Below are 25,435 nucleotides of genomic sequence, written 5' to 3'. Positions count from 1 at the left end.
TTTTAAAGTTTTTTCCAACCCCTTTCCCCCAAGAAAATCTTTTGTAACCCCTCCCCAGATACGGCGCTGGTAAAAGGAGAAAGCAAAATTATAAAGATAAGATAACTTTATTAAAAATAATAATACTTATAACATCTTTCAACAACCGTGAGGGACAGCGTTTAGGTTGTTAGTAACCGTTGTTCCCATTTCTAAAATTAATTATATAAGAACTCTTCAAGAACTCCTTTCTCTATCGATGATACAACAAAACATGAAATTGAACGAGGGCATTGTAATGCCAAGAAATACAGCCAAAAATTAGCAGAGCCATCGAGTCCACGTAATATAGTGTGCACTTCAAACAAAAGAGCCCTTCATTCGAAAATATAATAAAAGTTAGGGCTCATCGGACTCTAAGTTAGCAAGAATAATCATGGTTGCAGCAGTAGCTGCAGACTAGTAAAGGACAAATGTTCTTAAAGGCTCAGTGTGGTATTTTGCGTGTTACCACAGGAACTTACTTGTAGTCATGCTTGCTGTGGAGCCAGACGAGACTGCTTCCCCCGACACCCAGAAAACTATATATTTGACTCCCATCTCTGGCGATTTTCTCCCAGCTCATTGTACACCGAAGTCAAAAGCTCTCCCAATGTTTGTCAGACTTTAGAAATTGCCCAATAGGGTTAAGGTCGTTTCTGGCAGTTGTTCACTCGTTCTTAAACTGACCACCTGATCTCTAATGCCAATCTAGTAAATGAGCAGCTGGGAGCACTTGCTTGATAACGCAGTCGCAGAATCCTTTCTGGGCATTGCCAAACCAACGCGGTTTTTCCTATTTGTCAATTGTTGCGATTTGTTCGACGTTATAGCAGCGGCAGTACACATCAACATTTGAGGTTCTGTCGGAGTATCGTATCATAAGGATTTTTCACAGAAAGCGGCAGTGAAAGATTAAATTTATGTACTTCATTCTTTACGATTAGCCCTATATCTTTTTTTTAATTGTGTCTGAATACCTAGTCGAATATATTTGAATGGCAAGAAGTATGTTAGTAATTATGCAAGTTTCGATTTTGAAATCAACTGAACTAATTCTGGGGTCATACTTATGTAATTACTCTATTTAGTTTATTTGGTCAGTAGTTGTGTGGAGTTCCGTACGGCAGCCAACCCATTTAGTCTTTTCTCCGGCATTAAAGTCTTGTATTTTTTTTTAATTGTGAGTGTAAAAAATTAAAAATTGAACAGAGAATTTTTTGAACTGGTTCATTTATGTTCACGCTTCAACACGGCAACCCTACAAAATTCACAATTTTGAAACAACCAAAAGAAAAAACTTTAGGTAGATGAATAGGTATGATTAGGTCTAAGATGGGTTTAGATAGGCAAAAATAATATCATTAATTTTTTAATGTCATTTTAATGTCATTAATTTTTTACACTTTTTTACATTTTACACTATACATCTTACATCCATACATTATATACATACATTTATTACATCTATACATACATCTTACATCTATACATCTTACACTCTATACATTTTTTTTTTTAATGCCATTGATTTTTTTTACCGTCCTTGGTACTTCAAACCAAGGTTTGAGGTGGGCACCAGCGAAACTTGGGCCCTACCATTGGTGTTTTCGCCCAATCACCCCAGCAATTAGTGCAACTTTTTACCTTCTGGAAGAGGATGTATATTCCCCCACGCCCCCAATAGATCTGCAACTAGGTAATAGAAATCAAGTGATTGGTATACCTACTGAATTTTGAAAAGCACTTCTCTTAAACTCCAAACATATTTTAGTTCAGAAACTGGCTTTGCTATTTACGTGTCATCACAAATTAGGCTACACGTGTTTCTTATACGTGTTGTTATTGGGCTTAGCAGATTTTTCAAACCTTCCAAAGAATCTTTTCAGGATGGTGGTTATTTAAGGGACCCCTTGAAGCACAATATAACTAAGAAACGAAACCGAAAGCAAATAGTAAACCATTACTAAAATTACCGAGCAACACCGGGTAATTTCGGTTTTTGTGGGTATATTTGATTTAGCTGGGTACATTATAGTAAGATCAGTTTTCTATCAATTTATTGCTTTCATTAAAGCACAAGTTATTCATTAGCATAAAGAGCGGGAGGTTTAGGGGGGGGGCAATAGTCTCTCTGATTTTGATGCGATTCCAATATGTTTTGAGTTTTAATATCGTTTTTTACGGCACTTGGTATTAACCTCGTGACATATAGCAATCGCAAATTCTGTCGGTCTGTCTGTCTGTCGGTCCCGGTTTTGCTACTTTAGGCACTTCTAGGTAAGCTAGGACGAAGAAATTTGGCAGACGTATCAGGGACCGGACCAGATTAAATTAGAAGTAGTCATTTTCCTGATTTGACCATCTGGGGGGGGGGTACTCGTTACTTCGGAAACAAATAGAAAAAATGAAGTTTTTTTAACTTACGAACGGTTGATCAAATCTTAATGAAATTTGATGTTTGGAAGGATATCGTGTCTCAGAGCTGTTATTTTAAATCCCGACCGGATCTGGTGACATTGTGGGGGGGGGAGAGTTGGGAGGGGAAAACCTAAAATCTTGGAAAACACTTAGAGTGGAAGGATCGGAATGAAACTTGGTGAGAAAAAATAAACACAAGTCCTAGATATATGATTGACATAACCGGAACGGATCCGTTCTCTTTGGGGTAGTTGGGGGGTGGTAATTCTGAAAAATTAGAAAAAGTGAGGTATTTTTAACTTACGAACGGGCGATCGGATCTAAATGAAATTTTATATTTAGAAAGATATCGTGTCTCAAAGCTCTTATTTTAAATCCCGACTGAATCTGGTGACATTGGGGGGAGTTTGGGGTGGGGACCTAAAATTATGGAAAACGCTTAGATTGGAGGGATCGGGATGAAACTTGGTGGGGAAAATGAGCAGAAGTCTTATATACGTGATTTACATAATTGGAACGGATCCTCTCTCATCCGGGGGGGGGGGGGATTTGTTAATTCTGAAAAATAGAAAAAATGACTTATTTTTAACTTACGAAGAAGCGATCGAATCTTCATGAAACTTCATATTAAGAAGGACATCGTAACTCAGATCTCTTATTTTAAATCTCAACAGGATCCAGCGTCATTAGGGGGGGGCAGTTGGGGGGACCGGAAATCCTAAAAAATACTTAAAGCGGAGAGATCAGGATGAAACTGGATGGGAGGAAATAAAAACCTGTCTAAGATACGTGGCTGACATAACCGGACCGGATCTGCTCTTTGGTGGAGTTGTGGGGGGGGGGGGGTAATTTGGAAAAATTAGGTATTTGTAACTTACGAAAACGTGACCAGATCTTAATGAAATTTGATATTTAGAAGCATCTTGTACTTTAAAGCTCTAATTTTAAATTCCGACCAGATCCTGTGACATTGGGGGGAGTTGGAGGGGAAAACCGGAATTCTTGGAAAACGTGAAAATTGGGGTATTTTCATCTTAAGAATAGGTGATCGGATCTTAATGAAATTTGATATTTAGAAGGAATTCATGTCTCGGAGCTCTTATTTCAAATCTCGACCAGATCTTTTGACATTGGTGGGATTTGGAGGGGGACATCTTGGAAAACACTTGGAGTGGAGGAATCGGGATGAAGCTTGGTGGATAGAATAAGCAAATGTCCTTGATACGTGATTGGCGTAACCGAACTGGATTAACTCTCTTTGGGGGAGTTGGGGGAGGCGTTCAGTGATTTGGCGAGTTTGGTGCTTCTGGACGTGCTAGGACGATGAAAATTGGTAGGCGTGTCAGGGACCTGCACAATTGACTTGATAAAGTCGTTTTCTCAGATTTGGCCATCTGGGGGGCTAAAGAGAGAGAAAAATTAGAAAAAAAAAGTATTTATAACTTACGAGTGGGTGATCAGATCTTAATGAATTTTGATATTTAGAAGGACTTAGTGACTCAGAGCTCTTATTTTAAATCCTGACCGGCATTAAGCCTCTGATTTTCCTTTTAAATCAATCTACTGATTCCTAGAATTTTGTTAGAGCTCATACCATATGAGCTCTTGGCTCTTAGCTCTTCTTGCCTCATCACAAGTGCCATATGAGCTCTTAGCTCTTGTTTTTACTTCAAAAGAGAAAAAAAAAACTTTGTTACTTACGTGTTATCCTGACCACACTCAAGAAGTGAAGTTAGGTTAATCATAATGAAATATACCTAATTTTTATGAAAATCTGACACTTTAGTAACGAAATTATGGAAAGTACAACAGAGAATTATAAAATGCAGGCCGCCCGGATTATCTCCAAGTGCATACAGAGAAACCGGTTTTAAACAGATCAAGAACAACACTGTGGTCGGGATAATACGTAAGTACCAATCTTTTTTTTACGATTTAAAGCTTTTAGCAGCCATGAAGTCTTTGCAGGGATCGATGTCATGTATTTGTCTCTCTGATTGTGTTTATGAAAACATGACTAAATATAATTATAGAAATGTATTTAAAAAAAAGGTCCCAAAATTCAACAAGTCACTAGGACAAATGGTAGTTTATTCACCACAAGAAGTCAGTACTACTTTAGTATCACAGACGTACATAGAAACCGGGACTCGAGGACCACCGCCCTCCCAAAATCCTAAATTGTACTAAATTTCTGAACACTTCATTTTTCAAATTATCTAGTTTTTTTTTATCATCGGGCCCCTAAAGAAAAACTCCTTTCGAAGAAAGGTTTCAGCGTACATGTCTGCCTGATATATTCGCAGCTGAAAACGAGCTATGACATCTCTCATTTTATGTATACGCTAATCAAAAACAGTTATTACACTTAAGACATCAGGAAGTTCAAAACAAATATTGACACATAACAGTTTTAGTCAAAATTCAAAATTTGTTGGCGATAGGAACAAAAGAAACAGAAGCTTTCGCCTAAAAAGACATTTAACCCCAAATGGAAGAATTGGTCCGAGCCATGATCTAGATGATTCGCAAAAACATTACAACCATAACTGGCTGATGCTTCAAAAGAAACCAATAATTCATATACATGTTTGGGGCAGGGACGCACGCTGGGAGGGGGGATGGCTCTGGTTACAGCCCCCCTCATGATTCTATTTTTCTTTAATTCATGGGTACTTCTTATTCAAATTATAAATATACGTACGAATAGAAACCGTCAGACACTGCGGGTTGGTTCTTTCATCGCATGATTTAAAAGGAACTTAAATGAGAATATAACCCCGGCTAAATATTGGCTTCCTACAGGCCCCAAAATATGTACTTTAATAAAATGGTCAACTTGCGCTTCCCACATTGCAACCCAGGCAACTACCCAGGGTGCCGGTACCTCGAGCGGACACTGAATCAGTCACAAGGTATTACCAAACAGGAATAGAGAGTTAAGTTGTAAAATAAAATGACACGTATCCAGAACTTCAATTCTTCATATTGGCTTAATATTTCTCGGGAAAGAGCTTATCAAGCTTTAAAAGGGGGAGTTACTTGTACTTTGGATATTATAGTTCCTTGAACCCGATTTTTAGAAGGTGGGAATTTTTCTGAACTTTTCCATTCAGAAATAAGGAATATGATTGGCTTGTTATATAATACGTCACAAGAATAAACCAATGGAATTAAAGTACATGTTTTGGCAGGGAGGCATTAGAACAGTAATTTCGTCTTTTTTCGTTTGTGTATGGTTCATAGTTTGTTAATTATGCAAAATACTCTTTTTTGAGTTTAGTATCGTAAGAACTGGCTTGAAACGTCATACAAAAGAACTAACCAGATTTCGTGTTCTTATTTCTGCCTACAAATAGTACCAGGCCGGTCAATCCGTCAATCTGATGCATGTAGGCATGGCTTGTAGAGGCGGGATTATTTGTCTCTCCAGAAACAGGGCATTTTTTGGTTCGCTTATGAAATACGTCAAAGAAATAAACCAATCGAATTAAAGCATACTTTTCAAAACGTTAGCATAGGGCTATAATCTCTCTTTGACATTGCCAACAAAGAGGGCACATCAGGCACATTCGATCCGATGCCATTTTTGAGGTGTTCCAGCAAGGCAACATCCAGGATTTTTTTCGGAAGGGAGGAGGGGTTTACAAACACAAAAAACGAATCAAAAATTTGTTTACATGCCTCGTTGTTACTTTTTTACGAGTCAGACAAATATTCCATTGGGAGGAGTGAAACCCCCTAACCCCTCACTACTGGGTACGGCATTAGGTTTCAGACCCTTTTTAAAATTTGGATTTTTTTTTTTAAATAAAATTTTACTGTTAAGACTAATCGAAATAATAGTACTATTCCTGGATCAGCTACAAATAGCAATTTTTTTCCCGCTAGACAGTTTTTTTACACATTTTTTTAATTTTCGGTTACTATGGGCCGTGGTTCGTTCTTTACTAGGTTGCAGCTATTACTGTAACCATTATACTGTTATTTCTTACCAATTTCTTGTAATGCCCGGGCCATATCTGTTCATAAAAAGCCAACCTTTATGGATCAAGTCACACTGTGACAACCAAAAGAAAAAAGAACGGAATAGAAAGAAAAAGCTTTTTTGACTCCTCACTCTTTACGCAAAGTCTTATTCAGAACTTTTAAGAAAGCTTATTATTTTAATAACTATTCTTAAATAATTGTAACAAAAAGTCAAACTTTAGCGTAAGGAGTGAAGTATTGATGTCCCCCTCATTTATGGAATAATTTTTGTTCGTTTTAAGTTTTAATGTTGCTCCTTACTTTCAGTTGAAAAAACTTGTTGTTTTTAAATATTTATCTAAGAGTAATACATATCCCTTCGAAAGCTGTATTCTACTTTTTCAGATCATTCTGTTCTTTACCTTTCTGGGCTTTATCCTATGCTTAGGAATAAGGATTTTAGTGATATTTGGGTGGCATATTTCTGTTTTGTAAATATCTTCTTTATCTTCCTGTTTGGTATAGGAATAGAAAAATAATAAATAAGTTTCATCTCCCGGACATTACTGAAAAGCTGACTAGTTTACACAAAAAGATTTCGGAAACAGCGTATCGGTGTTTGTCGCCTCATCATGGTTTAATTCGGATGTTTCATTAATTTTATTTATTTAATGTTATTATTGTTTAATTGTTTTTGGTGATTTTTTGGGTTTTTTTTTTAGTAATGTTATTGTTGATTTTCGTCTGTGTTTACTCCACTAGTTATCTTTATACATAAGTGGCTTATAAATATATAATAATATATAACTACAATAAATATACTTTAACAATAAATATATAATTCGGTATTCACATATTTTGTAGACTCACAAAAGAAACGAGTTGCCAATTAAATCGTCATAATTTACCAGAATCATAGACAACTTAAAAACACTGACAAGGTATGAAAAATGGTAGGTAGGAATGGTAGAAAAAGACAATATTTACCTGACATACGCCTGCCAACGCCCGCTTCGCTCAATTTCCTTTGTTGCTCAAACAGAGCCTGCTGAGCAGCACTTGACACATCTACAAGCACAAGACGAAACAAGAGTAAACATGACCAAGCAAATTAACCATAAAAGCAAACAATGTTCACAATACACATTCAAACAGTCAAAAAACTATACTGCTTGTTAGAAAAAGCAAATATGGTTATTAAAGACAAACCATAAAAGCAAACAGTACTAGGGCTGCTACTAACAACTAACCACAGCACCAAGCCGCCTGAGGCTAACACAGCTACGCACGCTCCTCCTCCATCCCAATCTATTGAAAGCCTCCCTCTTTACACGCTCCTGGGAACTTCCCATTTCATTCAAATCTTTATTTGCGATATCCCCCCACCCCAAACAAGGACGACCTGTTTTCTGTTTAGCTCAGGACGGTTGGTCGAAAAGGATAATCTTTGGTAATCTGCCATCCTTCATTCGCAGAACGTTCCCTAGCCATCTCAACCTTTCTCTCATTATAGCCCCAAAGAGCGGGATTGAACCAAAATTTTCATAGAGCCAACTGTCTCAGACAAGGTCAGTCAGCCGGGTACAAAAACAATCTGTCTGGCATTTTTCTGGAAAATATCAAGCAAACCTCCCTCCTTATTTGGAGCACCCTTGCTTCAGAACCATAATTCACCACTCTCATCACTATAGCTTGCAATGTTCTAATCTTGGTTTGCAGACTTATCTTCCTGACCCTCCGAACTTTTTTAACTGTGAAAAAAAACACCCTAAACCTTGGCTATTCTATTTTTAACATCTTCACTGCTCCCACCTTCTTTACTAACAATACTACCAGGGTAAGCGAAAATGTTCACCTGATCAATTTTTTCGTTAGCCAACGTCACGTTTCATCTTCACTTATTCCTAGCCTTAGTGACACAGTCTTCTTAACACTTATTTTCAAACCTATTCTAGCACCTTGAACTCGCAAAATCATCAGCATGATCTAAGCCCCGGAGAGTTTTCCTTCCCATTTGATTCCGTGGTCCTGGCCGAGTGGGTTGGTGCGCTGGATTCGGGATCCCTTGTCTGAGAGGACAAGGGTTCGAATCCCAGTATACCCAATTCTTCAGTTTGGGACGGGGGTCAGTGGCGTGACTCTGTAAGCTTAGCCAGAGTCGACCCAGCTCTAAATGGGTACCTGGAGAAATCTGGGGAAGGTAAACAGGAAGGGTGTGCGAAAGCACAGGATGGCTGGCCCCCAACCCCCCATTGCACTTCCTGGCTGAAGGGCCAAGAAACGGAGATCAGCACCGCCGGTACGGACTGTAAAGTCTAATGCCGTATCCTTTACCTTTTTTCTCATTGCCTTTCCTGTGCTCCTTAAGACAGAATCCATCAAAATAATCCATATAAAGGGGATAGAACACAACCCTGCTTAATTCCTGATTAAAAGCAAACAGTGTCCACCAGAAACTTTCAAACAATAAAATGTTCGAAGTTACTATGCATTTAAATATTTATATATGGTTTAATTCTTAGAGAACTTAAATTAAGTTATCAGTAAATATAGGTAAATAGAATAGATGTAATTAATAAAATCAATTAATTAAGTAAATTAAAACTGACATATTAACAAATAGTTAATGCTCACACAACATATTCAAACAGCCTAAAAACTATACTGCTTGTTAGATCAAGTAAATTAATACAATTGTTAAATTAATTAAATAAGTGTGATTATAATAAATAAACCATAAAAGCAAACAAAATCCACCGAACGCATTCAAACAAGAATATATTTGAATTATTTATTAAGTAATAGATGAATAATATAAATTTAATTAATAAAATTAATTAATCAAAATAAAATTAACATACTAAAAAAGTCAATAAATTAAAAAATATACCATAAAATAAAAAAATTTTATTTCGTCACTTGTTTCTGTAGCTATGAAACCGATTTTCTGAGATGTAACCCAAGCATAATTATTGAATACGTTTCAATAGCCATCAAGTACCATTCTCGATTTAATTTTTCAATGTTCTTACTTTTTTCGACTGTTTCAATGTCTTACGAATAGTCAACAGATCTATCTTTATGCTTTGAAAAATTGTATTTACTCTATGAAAGATGCGTTACAAAATACATTTTTTTTCGTGGGGTTAAATATTTGGTTTACCCATTTTTTGTGTGTACTAGTCGAAAGAATTCGAGGCGACACCAACCCTCAGGAATCATATACACGAGGTGGCGCGTGCTAAGCGAAGCAAAAGTGTACGTGGTGGAACTATGCAAATTATTACAAGGACTGTACCATACCTGACGGAAATTGTGCCAGCATTGGCAGAGCTATGCTGCAAACGTAGCGTTTCCAAAGAGTACACCATGGAGCGGAGAGTGGACGACCCCTCAAAGGAATCACAGGAGGCTTAAAAGCCCCATATATCGTTTTTTTCAGATCACTGTGGCGGGTAGTCCAAGCACTAAAAAGGTTTAGATGCACACGAAAACAGAACGAAATAACAAAGATTATTTTTAGGAGAAACAGAAAAAAATACAAGCACAACAATAAATAAAAAAATACCTGAAGCTTTTCTTATCTCGCTATTTCTCCTACTTCCATCTTCGCGTGCATTTTTTGAAACATTTTCTTTATTACCGGTATCTAAAATAAGAAAAAAAAATCAAATATTTAAATAACAAAAAAAAATTAAATATTTCCTGAGATACTGCTTGAGAAAGGCCTATTCTATTTCAGTTTTTGTCATGAAATAATTTAGCTCATGAATTTATTTTCTAACCCGTAACTACAAAAAAAAAAAAAAAAAAAAAAAAAAAAAAAAAAAAAAAAAAAAAAAAAAGGCAGGATGTCTTCTTAGCAGAGTTTTTTCATCCGTTTAGCAGCAAGCACTGTGGATCGATGCTCTGCTTGGCAATACGAGGTCCACGGTTCGATCCCCGCCACAGCAAGTTTGGGCGACAAGCTTGCTACTTGTCCCTGTAAATACATCCAGTAACCAAAACGTCGATTCGACGCCCTATGCGCCAGCAATGGCTCTAGAGGATCTTTATCCTTTTTTAGCAGTAACACGACCAACTTTTCTGACTCGCCATTATGGCCCTCGCGTTTGGAATATCCTAATCATAGAACAACCTATTTATGTAAGATATTCTCCTAGTCTTATGTGAACAAGTATTCTTATGAATATCTTCTCAAGGCTCCACCACCGGTTGTGGAGCCGGCTCCGAATCACCACGAAGATGAAAATTTCTGCCAACATGGCGGCTGTTTGGTATGTTCTCTTCTACGGAGTCGTGGCTTGGCCAAAATCTTGACTATCGCTGTCTACAAAACATCCTGACAACCGGATCCGGCATATTCCCCTCCCCCCTCACAGAAAAATCTCTTCACGTGTCAAATTTATTAGCAAATGGGAAATTAAGACGAATAAAAATATATATGTATTCCAAAATAAATATAGAATATATAGGTGCTAGCACCACCCCCCACGAAGAATTTCCCTCCATATTCCTCCTGGATACTTTCGGATGTTCATTTAAAAGGAAATTGAAAGTTCTATTCCCTATTTAAGTCAGATGCAGCGCTACAGCATTGCCTATGGCAAAGAGCCCTAAGACTTCAATGTTGTTATTATTTTGTTATTGTTATTTATTATTTTGGAGGGCAGCCAGCCCCGACCTTCTCATACCCTTTTTCTCCAAATACACCCGATGAAAATTTTGAGGTAGCCATTTTGTTCAAAATAGTCCAAAGGCCGAGAAACCACCCCTTCGGGATTGACAAAGCCCCCACAGCCCCGGGGCAAGGGTTGCAAGTTGCCAAACGTTAACATATAGCCAATGCTTTTATGGAAGGGATGGTCGTATAAACATCGGAGGAGGCTCATTCGGTTTGAAATTGAAAGTTCTAGTTCCCTTTTTATGAATCAAAAGTAACCACACAGCAAATAGACCCCCAACACACCCTTTCCTTCTCTCCCAAATGTATACAATAAAAAGTTTTGAGATAGCAATTTTATTCAAAATAGTCCACCGGTAAAATAACCCTGCCTCTGGGGTTGACACATGCAAGTTGCCCATTGTTAACATATAAGGTTTTTATACAAAGGGTGGTTTTATAAACTTTATAGGGATATACTTCAATTGAAAATCGATAGTTCCAGTGCCCTTTTTAAGATTAAAAGTGATAGGAGGGCAAAAAAGGGTAAAAAGGTAAAGGGTACGGCATTAGACTTTACAGTCCCTACCGGCGGTGCTGATCTCCGTTTCTTGGCCCTTCAGCCAGGAAGTGCAATGGGGGGTTGGGGGCCAACCATCCTGTGCTTTCGCACACCCTTCCTGTTTACCTTCCCCAGATTTCTCCAGGTACCCCGCCCAAAGCCCTTTTTCCCTAAATGCATCCCATCAAAATCTTGAGATAGCCGTTTTATTCAAAATAGTCCAAAGGTCAAACAACTATGCATCAAGGGTTGACAGCACCCCCCCCCCCACCCCAGCTCCTGGCTCAAGAGCTGTAAGTAATGCAAGTTACTCATTGTTGACATTCAAGGCAATTTATTAAGAAAAGAGGGCATGTTTGATCCTGGACCTCCAAAAATGCTTGGAGAATCAAGGTGAAACTTTAAGGGAATGTTAAGAGGGATACCAAATGCAATCAAAACACACTCTGTTCTTACTGGTTGTAAAAAAGCGATACTAGCAATATCTAAGGAACAGCTGATGGTATCATGTTGAAACATCTAATGTTTCAACATAATACCTAATACCTTAATATTATACCTAATACTAATTATTAGGTTACCTAATAATTAGTTATAATAATTACTAAATATTATACCTAATTATTACTAATTATAATTACTTAATAATTACTAATTATTATACCTAATACTAATTAATACTAATAATTAGGTATATTTAATATTATACCTAATACCTTAATACCTTAGCAATATCTAAGGAAGGGCTGATGGTATTATGTTGAAACTTTCGATGTATATTGATGGAGAGTTGAAGAAGGATTAGAGGGCAACCAGCCCCCTCCCCCTACTTCCCCTTTTTATGTGCGAAGGTTTCGGTCCCGTGTGCATTTGAAGTGGCCAAAGGTATTAAGGTGAAATTTTGAAGAATGTTGAGGGGTATCTTAAACTAAAGCAAAAGGCACTTTGAGATCCAGTTTGTCAAAAAGGTAGTTCTTAATCCACTAGTATCTTAAGAACACCTAAGGGTTTTAAGCTGAAACTTTAAAGACATATTGAAAGGGGATGTTTTAATGTGGTTGGGGGGTTACCAGTTCCCCTTCCATGCCTTCTCTAAAAAAAATTGATCAAAATTTTGAAAATAAAATACCTAGTCCAAAATAGTCTAAAGGTCAAATATCTATGCCTTTGGGGATGGCATAATCCTTCACAGTTTTGAAGAGGAATACCAAGCACAATCAAAACATACTATGTGCACACTAGTTGTCGAAAGGACATATCAGCAATATCAAAGGAACAGCTGAGGGTATTCAATTGAACTTACAGGGTATGTTGAAAAATGATTGGAGGGCTGAAAAAATCCTCCTCCTTCGTTTTTTTAAACACCCCATTCACTCAACACCGATCAAAATTTTGAAAAGCAATTTCGTTCAAAATAGGCCAAAGGTTTAGTTACTATGCCTTTGGGGATGGAATGCCCCCCAAAGCCCCCAGTGGAAGGATTGTTGTCTTTTAATTAACTTTGCCTTAAAACATTGGCAAAGACATAGCTTCAGGCAGCACTTGCCTACCCCCCCCCCAAACCGTTTTTAGTAGTGCAATTTATTTCCTTGACATGTAATATATGCGCTGTAGAGGGACTTTTTGTTACCTTGAAAAATAGTTGTGCTGGCAATATCTAATTAGATATTAATTAATTAATTAATTAATTAAGATTAATTTACAATTTGGAGCAAAATTATGGCAAAATTATCTGTCCTGCCCTATGTCAAAGATGGTGACATGTTGTCGTTGTAGTAGGGCCCAGTGACATGCTGTAAGAGAGATCTGCTGGATAGATGCAATTTAAGCCCACTTGGTAATTGAGACGAAAGGGTAGGTATGGACTGCAATAACCATTTTCATTGGGTTTAAAGCAGACACCACGGCACAACAATAACCCTGGACAGAGTATGCAAGACGGTTGGGTATGGCAAATGGTATCAGCCTCCTAGAATGACACTCATATGATCAGCAGTGGATCCAGGGGGCCTGGGGGACCCTGACCGTCAAGATTTTTTCTGGCGCCCTCATTCCTTGTTTTTTTTACTCTTCTTTTAGAATAGATTTGTCAATTATTGGCACCCTTGTCAAAATATGTTAGCTACAATTATTCTGCATATTATAAAGTAAGTATTGTTTTTTTAACAATACTTACTTCCTTCTCAAAAGCCCCTAATCTAGACCATAATTCCTATTATTTCAAAAGAATTCTAAGCCATATCAAGGTTTATTCTTGATACATTTATTCTGAAATTAATTACAAAAAAAAATTTAACTGAAAGTAAGGAGCGATATTAAAACTTAAAACAAACAGAAATTACTCCGTATATAAAAGGGGATGTTCCCTCCTCAATGCCCCGCTCCTTAGGCTAAAGTTTGACTCTTTCGATCAAAGAGGAAAAGATAAGAAGAAGACAGAAAACGAAATAATTAACAGCAAAAAAAATCAGGGAAACGCCTTCATTACCATGACAGCAAAAAAATTATGTCATTTAGAGTTTTATCTCAGTACCCTTTAGGGAAGGAGGGGTGGTAGGCATTCTATTCATTCCTAGGTAGGTATTCTAATAGCTTCCAGGGATCATTGAAACTCTAGATCCGTGATTCCCAATGTGGGGAATGGCAATAAGTTGGTGGCTTATGCACCCCCTTTGGCTGACTATACTTTATAGCCTTAATTTTGAAAAAAAAAACATTTCTCATGTGAATAATGTCATTTTCAAATGAATACATGATAGTATTCTAATGATATTACACATTGGACAAAAGGTGTAATTCAGATAATACTTTTCATCAGCATAAAATGTGCCTAGGCAACAACTCACAAAAATATCAAGTTAAGGGCCTTTAAGCTTCCTTCAGGTAAATACATGTCATATTTTGAATAACAAAATTTAAATACCACAAAGGGGACATCAAGACTTTTGAAATGCCCAAGTGGGATATGGCCAAAAATCAATTGGGAACCATGTCTAGATGAAGCAGTGTCAATTCATACAAATACAGGGGAGGAGGCAGAGTAACTCAGGCTAGTTGTTTTTCTTCCTTTTTTCAAATAGCCTATCAAAAAGGTTATTTTTCAATAAAAATGTAAAAAAAGAACTATTTTCAAAATAAGTGGGTACAAAAATTCACGGGGAGGGATTGAGGCAAATTCCCCCACCCACAATCAAATTGACATCACTATTTAGATTTAGATACATGATCCCAAATGTGGGGTGCAGGCCCTGCCAGTGGGGCATTATGATTTTTGGTAAAATTGTGAATTAAGTTGTAATTGGTAATATTGTAATGTTATAAATTGGTAATATTGTCATGCCCCACTATTTTGGTGGGTCATGGGCAGGATGTGCACACTTTGGCTGACTCTACTCTATAGCCTTAATTTGGGGGGGGGGGATTTTTTTATGCAAATGACAATACATCCATATGCGATTAAAGAGGAGAAAAGATACACAATAGTATTGTAATGATGTTATAGATTGTATAAAAGACGTTGTATTCTAACAGTATATTTAATTAGCATAGAATATGCCAAGAAGATGACCCATAAAAAGGTTCCAAGTTAATGGCCTTTTAAGCTACCTTCAGAGAAATATGTGTAAAATTTTGAATAATAAAATTTAAATATAACATGAGGAGCATCAGGATTTAGAAATATTAGATGGGTCATGGCCCAAAATTGGTTGGGAACCACTGGTGGTAAAATTCTAGTTTAGCTAGCGTAAAAGACCTTTTTGGGGAAAGGCTACTTTTCTTTGGCATTCTGGAAAAATAGAGACCAATTTTTGGACCATCCCTCTTTTACTACAGCATGATGCAATGTGAGGGAAGTAACAATAGCCCTGCCTTCTTGGTGAAATTTTCACCAATAATTTTTCAGCATTCATTAAAAATGTGGTCTCTGTTTTCATAAACAATTGAAGAGAATAAATTATATTTAATATTTCTGATTTATAGAACAAATATCAAGGAATAAAAATTACATTTTTTAGAATCAGAAGAAAAAAAACAGCTTTCTGCAAACATGTGATTAAAACTGAAACACTGAAAGGATATACATGTCAAAAAAGGATAATTGGTATTTTCAAAAACAGGTCCTTGCAGGTAAGTGAATAAACTAATAATTTCAGGTGTTCGATTTTAAATAATTTTTATTATAACTGTGTTGACGCATAGCATAGATTTTTAGCAACTCACTGATATTTACAATTCTTCTCAATTCCAATTTGGTAACAAGGTGTGAGGCTTTTAGTTTTACATAATTTTTCTCAATTGAATATTAGTTTTTACCCTATTTTTGCTACCTTGGAAAGGGATTAGTTTAGGAAAATGGAACATCCAGAGATGGGTCTTTAGATTAAAGTATGTCCTGGGGAGGTATTTTGAAGTAACTATCTTTGCTCCTTCTGTCTCTAGAGTACCCAGACCTTTGATGACCTTTAAAATTTTTGTGCTATAAAAATGGAACCTTGCAAGATAGATCTTTGGTAAATTTTTGCAGTTCATAAAATTGACTTACAAATAAAGTGATCATACCACTCAATGCCTTTTTTATGTTCTTTGCTAATATAATAACTGCTCCTATTGCAAATTCAAATTTAAGAACTTTTTGAGCTCTTACAAATGACCAATATGAGGTATAAAAAAGGCTTAAAACATTGTTCTCAAACTTTAAAACATTGGTCTCAAACTTACTGTTTCATTATAAATCCATTTTTTTTAATGTTATATAATCCACAAGTAAGATTTTCTAGGATTAAGTTGGATATATAACTTTTATTTTGCTGTTTATGCTGTTTTCTTCTTCCCTGATGCCAAATTTTCAATAAAAGCATGTGTTTTTAGTTGTTTTCAACAAAATAATAATACATTTTCTCAGCACCAAAATTATTTATAGTTAGGTTTGGTTAAAAAGTACTTAAATTTGAATTAATAATAATACAATACATTTTCTCAGCACCAAAATTATTTATAGTTAGGTTTGGATAAAAACAGCTTAAATTTGAATTTGCAATACAAGGGATTATTATATTAGTAAAGAACATAAAAAAGGCATTGAGTAGTATGTTCACATTATTGGTAAGTAACTATATGAACTGCAAAAATTTACCAGATCTTCTGCATAATTTAATTAAAACTAAACTGTTTTCAACTTCACAACTTTGCTCAACCCAAATTTATGAGGTTTCAAAGATCTGTACACACACTTCCTAAATTTCAAAAAAAAGAAGCTATTGATGTGGCTTAGAATTCTACTCAAATAACAAAAATTATGGTAAAATTCTAGTTAACTGACTTCTTGCTATCTTGGAAAGGGTTTAGGTTAGGAAAATGAAACTTTCAGCAATGGGTCTACAGGCTAAAGTACATCCTGGGAAGGTATTTTAAAGTACCCACCTCCACTCCTTCTCCCTCTAGAGGGCCCTGAAATTTGCCTACATGACAGGTCTATACCTATTGAAATTTTGACAAAACAATATTTTACCTTAATTTTCAGGTTTAATTCCTGTTATTTGAGTAGAATTTTGAGCCATATCAAAGTTTTTTTTTTCAAAATTTAGGAAATCTATTTGCATATCTTTAAAACCTTATAAAATGGGATTGAGCAAAGTTATGAAGCTGAGAACAATTTTATAGTACTTTAATTAAGCAGAAGATCTATTTTGCAAGGTTTCACTTTTATAACACATATATTTTAAAAGGTCATCAAAGGTCAGGGCCCTCTAGTGGGAGAAGGAGTGGAGGTAGGTACTTCAAAATACCTTCCTGGGACATACTTTAGCCTGTAGACCTATCCCTGAGAGTTTCATTTTCCTAACCTAAACCCTTTCCGAGATAGCAAGAAGTCAATTAACTAGAATTTTACCGAAATTATATTTTAAGAAGTAAAACAAAAAAGAAACTGATAACTGAAAATTAAGGTAAAATGTTGTTTTGTCAAATTTCCAATAGGCCTAGCTGGAGACCTGTCAAGTATTCAAATTTCTAACATTTGGAAATCAGAAGAGGGATAACACAGAATGTTGGCAATACCTTCCCATAGTAGGCCTATGTTTTTGGCCCTGGATTCATTAGCCTACTGAAAGTTTCATTTACCAAAGCTAACCCCTTTCCAAGATAACAAAAAGTAGCCAAACTAGAACTTTACCAATAGAGTTTTGCTCCCTAGTCAAAACTTAGATCCATAGGCGAATTCTCGGACAAAACTCAAATTTAAACTAGGTCTAAAATATAAGATGAGCCTATACCAGGTTATCTTTGCAAAAACAAACAAATAATACAAAAATTACCTGTTTTCGGAACCTTTGTAGTTGGAGCTCTAAGTCCAGTTGGTTTTGGAATGTGCGACATCCCTAAGGACTAATGAAACTAATAAAAATGAGTAATCCAATTTTACACTTTTAAATATTATCACTGCACTTAAATCACTGGCGCGCATATTCAAAAATTTCTTCAGAGACATCTAATATGATTCAAAAGTAGGTAGCGAATTATATGGGCTTACCACCAATAGGTCTTCCCTCAAATACCCAAATGCCTTTGAAATTTACGTTAATCCTTACAAAGAATCATAATTCGTAGTGCTGAGAAATTTTAAAATAATAATAAACTACCTGTAACACAATAATGTAACTCTTAGATCCAAATTAATTAAAATCCAAAATAAGTTGGAATATAAATGTGTAGTGTGTGATTTTTGTTTAAATCTATGATTTTTGTGAAAAAACTGAATCTCTCTCTCTCTCTCTCTCTCTCTCTCTCTCTCTCTCTCTCTCTCTCTCTCTCTCTCTCTCTCTCTCTCTCTCTCTTTCTCTCTCTCTCTCTCTCTATCTCTCTCTCTCTCTCTCTCTCTCTCTCTCTCTCTCTCTCTCTCTCTCTCTCATATGCTTCGATAGTTGGAATATTCCATAAGTTGAAATATATATGCTAAGTTGGAATATCTCAAAAATGCTTCAAATTACGTTAATTTTTCAGAAAAAGAACAATTAACTGTATAAAAAATTTTTAAACAATATTAGAATTCTTTTAATTAAATAATACACCATTTAGTTAAATCTAACATTATTAGATGTTAATAAAATCCACATTTATTAAATGAAAAATCCAATATTCATTGGTTATAATAGTGTTTTATAGCTCATTTCACAGGGGGTACCCGTCTGACTGACCGTATTCCAATCAGTAGGTTCTACTAAAAATGTGGTTCAATCGCTCTCTCTAGGGCTATAATGAAATAATGGTTAGGTCACGTTCTGCGGATGAAAGATGACAGATTGTCAAAGATTGTCCTTTGGCCAACCGTCTGGGACTACAAGGAACGCAGGTCGTCCTTGTCAGGGTTGGGAGGATGTCATAAATAAAGATTTAAAAGAAATGGGAACTTCCTGGGAGGTTGTAAAGAGGGAGGCCTTGAATAGGTTAGGCTGGAGGAGGGGCGTGCTTAGCTGTGTTGGCCTCAGGCGGCTTGGTGCTGCAGTGAGTTATTAGTAGTAGTAATAGTAGTAGTATTTCACGATGATTTAGCTGGACAGTCAAAATACAAGAAAAACTTTCTACAAAATCTAAAACGGCTTTGACATTTACTTTAGCTTTTAAGAAAAATCATAATTTGTTGTACTCAAAATAAAAAAAAATAATAATATAAGACTACCTTCCCTGTTCAATCTAGTTACAAGCCTGCAATGGTCGGAAATTACAAGTGTTTTCTGTCTCATATTAACAAGAATCTGGGACAAGAAAAATACCCATTGACCCCTTCACAAATTTTTCAAGGCCATTTAAATGTTTTGATCTAGGCCAGTACGGGCAACCTAGTAATGAACGAAAGGTGTCACCTTTTTTCCTTAGTTTTTTTTATTGATTTGAATGGAAGTTGCAGTATTTAGTTCCTTTTGTGATTAACAAAAGATAATATTAGAACAAAATGTAATTTTTGACAAAAAAACTGCATTTTCATTTTCAAAATGATATAACACAAGTTTTTTTCTTTTAAAAGTATCATATTTTGTTTACGTTTTTCGTAGCGTAACACTCTTTTCATAATATTATTCCAGGTTGGATCCAGTGCTGGTGGAGAAAATTTTTTTTTAGTTTTCTCCCCGACAAACCTTTACCCTGGTCCAGGTTTTTAACCTGATATTGTTAATTATTGGTGAGATGGCACTTATGCAAATTTCATGTTCTTTCATGTTTTTGTTTATGTATTTATTGACCTATTGACCTATTGACCTTGGCATGTTTTTTGGACTTTGATTGTTGGATTTTGATTTGGATGTTGGTTTGTTTTGGATTTATTTTCAATAACTTTTTATGCAGCAAAACACAAATATTAGCCTCGGAACTCGGAACGATTTTTTGAAAGTTAGTAAGTGTAAAAGTCGTTGTTTTCTTTGCCAAGATCATTTTGTCCCACGGACTTCTGTTAAGAGTACATTGTATAATAAAAATTTTGCATGCAAGTTACGTGGTAATGTTAATTGTAGAACAACCAATGTAATTTACCTATTAGAATGTAATAAATGCTGCCTACAATATGTGGGGGAAACAACTAATAATATATATAAAAGATTTTCTGGACATAAGACAACAGTTAATAATGAAAAAACTAATAACTATCTAGTTCAACATTGTAATAATGGTAAATGTTCCATATCATATATAACTGTCACAATTTTAGAAAATTTAGAATTTGAAAATTTAAATAAAGAAGAGAAGAATAATAGACTACGTAAACAGGAGGATTTCTGGATCCATACTCTTGGTACAGCTTATCCTTTTTGGCTAAATGATCGTGTAGCAAAATATGGTGACATGTCTCATGTTGTTGTTAGATGTATTGATGGTTTTATGGACCATCCTTCTTTTACTTGTCCTACTAAACGTAAAAAACGATCGAGAGGACATAGGAAAAATAATAGAAAAAATGAATTAGATGTACATATGCTTTCTATAGATCTATGCCAGCTACTTGAATCTAGGGGTATGATTTCTGTAATAAAATGTCTAAATAATTTATCCAAGAGGAATTTAATCAAACTTTTCTGGATTGTTAAGAATAATACAGCTCTTGATTATAATTTTAAAGTAATCTGTGATACAATTTGCATTCTAACTAAAACGAAATTTATTTCAAAAAAGAAAATGTTCGATAAGATTAGTAATAGGATAACAGATTATATTTACCTATTAATTTTACTTGTAAGCAGACTGAAGATATTAATTTACCAGAAATTTTAAATCAGCGGCATGTGAAACAGGCCCTTCCTAGTAATTTGAATTATAATGATAGTCCAGTTTTAACTTATAAATTTTCAAAAACTATAGGGCAAATTATTTTTAATTATAATTTAATACTAAAAAGACTAGATAGTGATATAAATTGGAAACCGGTTTGTAATTGTAAGCAACTTGGCCCATTTGTAAATCCTACTTACAAACATGTTATAACAGGGGACTTGTCAATAATAAAGCAAGATGATCTTCAAATTATAATGAATAAAGGGGCAAATTTCCGTCTTTCTCATCATCTGAAACCATCGAGTGTTCTTGATGGCTTGGAAAATGATTTTGATTTATTTATTGATAAGTGGTGTAAGAAAGAGAATAAAAATAAAGAGAGTTTTCAAAGTTGGAAGAATTTAATTATTAGTAGAATAAGAAATAAAATATATTCTAACTTAAAAAATAGTAACACTAAATCATTATTTTATAATGCGAAGATTAAACAAGCAATTGCTAATCTAAAGAATGAATTTGTAATTGTGCCAGTGGATAAAGCTAATAATAATTTTGCCATAATTTGTCAGAAGCTGTATTGTGATATCTTAAAAAGGGAGTTATGCACAACTAATGTTTACGAAAAGGTAAATATAGAGGATGAGAATTTAATTGAAAAGACTGAAGAAATACTTTTTAAAAATTTTAATATTAAAATAAATGACAATGATAAAAAGTTCCCTTTCCTATATTGGACTGTAAAATTTCATAAGAATCCCCCTAAACCACGGTTTATTGCTGGAGCAGCTAAATGTCCAACCCGCATTGCTGCTACTGACCTTTCTTTAATTTTAAAGGAAATTGTAAATAAACTTAAAACCTATTGTTCTGGTATTAAAAAATTTTCGAATTTTAATCCATATTGGAGTGTTAATAATTCACTGCAGGTGATAGATTCTTTAGCAATGGTTTCAGCTAAAAGGATTGAGTCTTTCGATTTTGCGACAATGTATACTAATTTATCACTTAATGTAGTGTTTGATAATTTAAAAACTGTTATCAAGAAATCTTTCCTCTTATCTAGTAAAAGGTTCTTAAAAATAGACATTTATAATAAAAAAGCTATATGGACAAATTGCTTTAATACTACAGTTAACTTGAGATGTTACAGCTTGGATATGATTTTTGAGTTATTGGAATTTGTTTTATACAGTACTTATATAAGATTTGGGGGTGATTTGTACAAGCAAATTGTGGGAATTCCCATGGGGGGGGGGAGGAATGCCAGCCCATTTATAGCTGACTTGTTTTTAAGTCAACTAGAATATAAATATATGATGGATAAGAATAATCCAATTAATTTAAAACATGCTTTGTCAAATAATAAAAGATATTTAGATGATATTTTGGTCTTAAATTGTAAGGATTTCATTGATATTTCTAAAAATATATCCACCAGAGCTTATTCTTGAGCCTAGTCATGGCGCTGGTCATGAAGATCATTTCTTAGATTTAAATATTAATATTTGTGATAATAATAAATTAAGTTTTAAAATGTATAATAAAACGGATGATTTTGATTTTGAAGTGATTAGTTTCCCATTCCCTGAAAGTAATACACACTCAAATATTACATATTCAGCGTTTTTCTCACAGTTACTTCGTTATGCAAGGATTTGTAGTAATTATATTGATTTTAAAAATAGATGTAAAATCTTAAGCCAAAAATTGATATCAAGAGGTTTTTCTGCAAATAAATTAACTTTTCAATTTAAAAAATTTAGTTTTCATTATAACGAACTTTTAAATAAATATCAAAAGAATTATCTAGAAATACTTAAAGAAATTTTCAACTAATTTCGGAGGTTCGAGAAATGTTGTCGCAGCGCCATTTATTTTGAATTGTGTTTCTAATTGAGCGGATTTTCTTAAAAATTAGCCACATGGTAAAGATGATTTCTATAATTGTTTAGTAAATTCAGGTTTTTTGCAATGTGTTAATATTTGTGATTTGGTAAAATTTATAATATTTAGTTTACCTATTTTTGCTAAAGGGAGGGATATATTAACAGGATAAGCTTGTTTTGGTTTTGCTTGGTTGTTTTACATTTGCTGTTTTTTTTTTCTTTCATAGGCATATATTTTGGGGGTGATACCTGACGCGGGGATGCCATGGATATTCTGTTCTAGCCACAACACTGTGCTGGGTAGAGAATTTAGAGTGACGAAACCCTATATAGGCCAGTGTATTCTCCTGATGAGCCCTTATGTTGGGTGTTGCCTCTGAATTATTTGTCTATAATATTTTTTCTATTGTTTGGTAAATGACGACTTATACTTATTGACGACATGACTGCCTGTCCATGGATTATTCTTTATGGTTGATTGTGTGTGGCTATGCTGTTTGACCTATGTGATTGTATGGATGAGAAGGGTTAAGGCCTCATTCAAGTGCTGGTCAATATTAATCACTAATTTAGGAAAACAGTCTTCCTTTTCTCCTTCTGTCTCTCTCTCTCTTTTTTTTTTTTTGTGTGTTTGTGCTGTTGCATTGGTGATTTCTCTTTTCATGATATATATATATATATATATATATATATATATATATATATATATATATATATATATATATATATATATATATATATATATATATATATATATATATATATATATATAATATACATCAATATTAATAATATTTGACAATATTGTTAGGCTACATATAATTCAATAATATGATGGCTATTTTTCAATCAATGGCTAAGTTTCTTTTAATTTTAGAACAAAATATATTTTGGAACAAGATACTGTTCCAATTGGAACAATGTGTAATTTTTGAAAAAAAAATGCATCTTCATATGCACGATGACATAACACAAGTTTTTTATCTTCTAAAAGAATCGTAATTTGTTTACGTTTTTCGTAGCGTAATTCGTTTCAATAAACCTTAATTCATAAAAGAATCTAATCGTAAAAGAAATGTAACATTTGACAATATTATTAGGCTACATATAATTCAATAATATGATGGCTATTTTTCAATCAATGGCTAAGTTTCTTTTAATTTTAGAACAAAATACATTTTGGAACAAGATACTGTTCCAATTGGAACAAAGTGTAATTTTTGAAAAAAACTGCATTTTCATATGCAAGAAGACGTAACACAAGTTTTTTTTATCAAACAGTTCGTGGTAACGAACTGTAGTAAGGAGCGACCCGGCTCAATAGTAAACGAAACTCTAAAAAACGGAACTTCGATGCTAAAAGATCGAAAGAATCGAATTTTTATGCTGATTTAAATATATAAGTTTCATCAAATTTAGTTTTTGTCATCAAAAGTTACGAGCCTGAGAAGTTACGAGCCTTATTTTGAAAAATAGGGGGAAACACCCCCTAAAAGTCATAGGATCTTAACGAAAATCATACCATCACATTCAGCGTATGAGAGAAACCTATAGAAAAAATTTCAAGGTCCAATCTACAAAAATGTGGAATTTCGTATTTTTTGCCAGAAGACGGATCACGGGTGCGTGTTTATTTGTTTTTTTTTTTTCCCAGGGGTCATCGCATTGACCAAGTGGCCCTAGAGCGTTGCAAGAGGGCTCATTCTAAAGTAAATGAAAAGTTCTAGTGCCCTTTTTAAGTGACCAAAAAATTGGAGGGCACCTAGGCCCCCTCCCACGCTCATTTTTTCCCAAAGCCAACGGATCAAAATTTTGAGATAGCCATTTTGTTCCGCATAGTCGAAAACCATAATAACTATCTCTTTGGGGATAAATTACTCCCCCATGATCCCTGGGGAGGGGCTGCAAGTTACAAACTTTGACCAGTGTTTGCATACAGTAATGGTTATTGGGAAGTGTACCGACGTTTTCAGGGGTATTTTAATGGTTTGGGTGTGAAGTTGAGGGGAGGGGGCTATGTGGGAGGATCTTTCCTTGGAGGAATATTTCATGAGGGAAGAGAAATTCAATGAAAAGGGCGCAGGATTTTCTAGCATTACTATTAAAAAAAACAACGAAAATATAAACATGAAAAAGTTTTTTTTAAATTGAAAGTAAGGAGTAGCATTAAGACTTAAAACGAACAGAGATTATTACGCATACGAGGGGTTTTAAAAATACTTTAGCATAAAGAGCGAGGTATTTAGGAGGAGATAAATACTTCGCTCTTTATGCTAAATTATTTTTAGTAATTTCAACTATTTATTCTACGGCCTTTCTGATTCAGGGGGTCATTCTTAAAGAATTGGGACAAAACTCAAGATTTAGTGTGAAGAGCAAGGTATTAACGAGGGGACAAACCCCCTCATATATATAATTAAAAATTTAAGAATATAAAAGTTTGTTACGTAAGTTAATTCTTAAATTACATATATTTTTTACTAATAAAAACGTTCATTAAAAATTAAAAGTTCTAGTTGCCTTTTTAAGTAACTGAAAAATTGGAGGGCAACTAGGCCTCCTTCCCCACCCCTTATTTCTCAAAATCGTCTGATCAAAACTAAGAGAAAGCCATTTAGCCAAAAAAAAATAATATGCAAATTTCATTTTAATAAT

The 25,435-nt window shown here is 34.7% G+C and overlaps 1 protein-coding gene across 4 annotated transcripts in view; it reads right to left on the bottom strand.

The window, feature by feature from the left end:
- LOC136040250 (CAP-Gly domain-containing linker protein 1-like) overlaps nt 1–18,088 on the bottom strand; it is a 185,626-nt gene extending 167,538 nt beyond the window's left edge. For 2 of the 4 annotated variants that reach the window (XM_065724461.1, XM_065724462.1), the window contains exons 1-3: nt 17,948–18,088; nt 9,977–10,057; nt 7,396–7,476 (exon numbers count right to left, since the gene is read on the bottom strand). In XM_065724461.1, the coding sequence (XP_065580533.1) occupies nt 7,396–7,476; nt 9,977–10,057; nt 17,948–18,008 (223 nt within the window). In that variant the 5' untranslated portion in view covers nt 18,009–18,088. The remainder of the gene's footprint in view (nt 1–7,395; nt 7,477–9,976; nt 10,058–17,947) is intronic. The other 2 variants (XM_065724463.1, XM_065724464.1) reach the window with 1 other exon arrangement.
- Nucleotides 18,089–25,435: the final 7,347 nt, after the last annotated feature.

The sequence above is a fragment of the Artemia franciscana genome, chromosome 20 (assembly GCF_032884065.1).
Source record: "Artemia franciscana chromosome 20, ASM3288406v1, whole genome shotgun sequence".
NCBI classification, from domain to species: domain Eukaryota; kingdom Metazoa; phylum Arthropoda; class Branchiopoda; order Anostraca; family Artemiidae; genus Artemia; species Artemia franciscana.
This window is presented reverse-complemented; position numbering and strand designations above follow the sequence as displayed.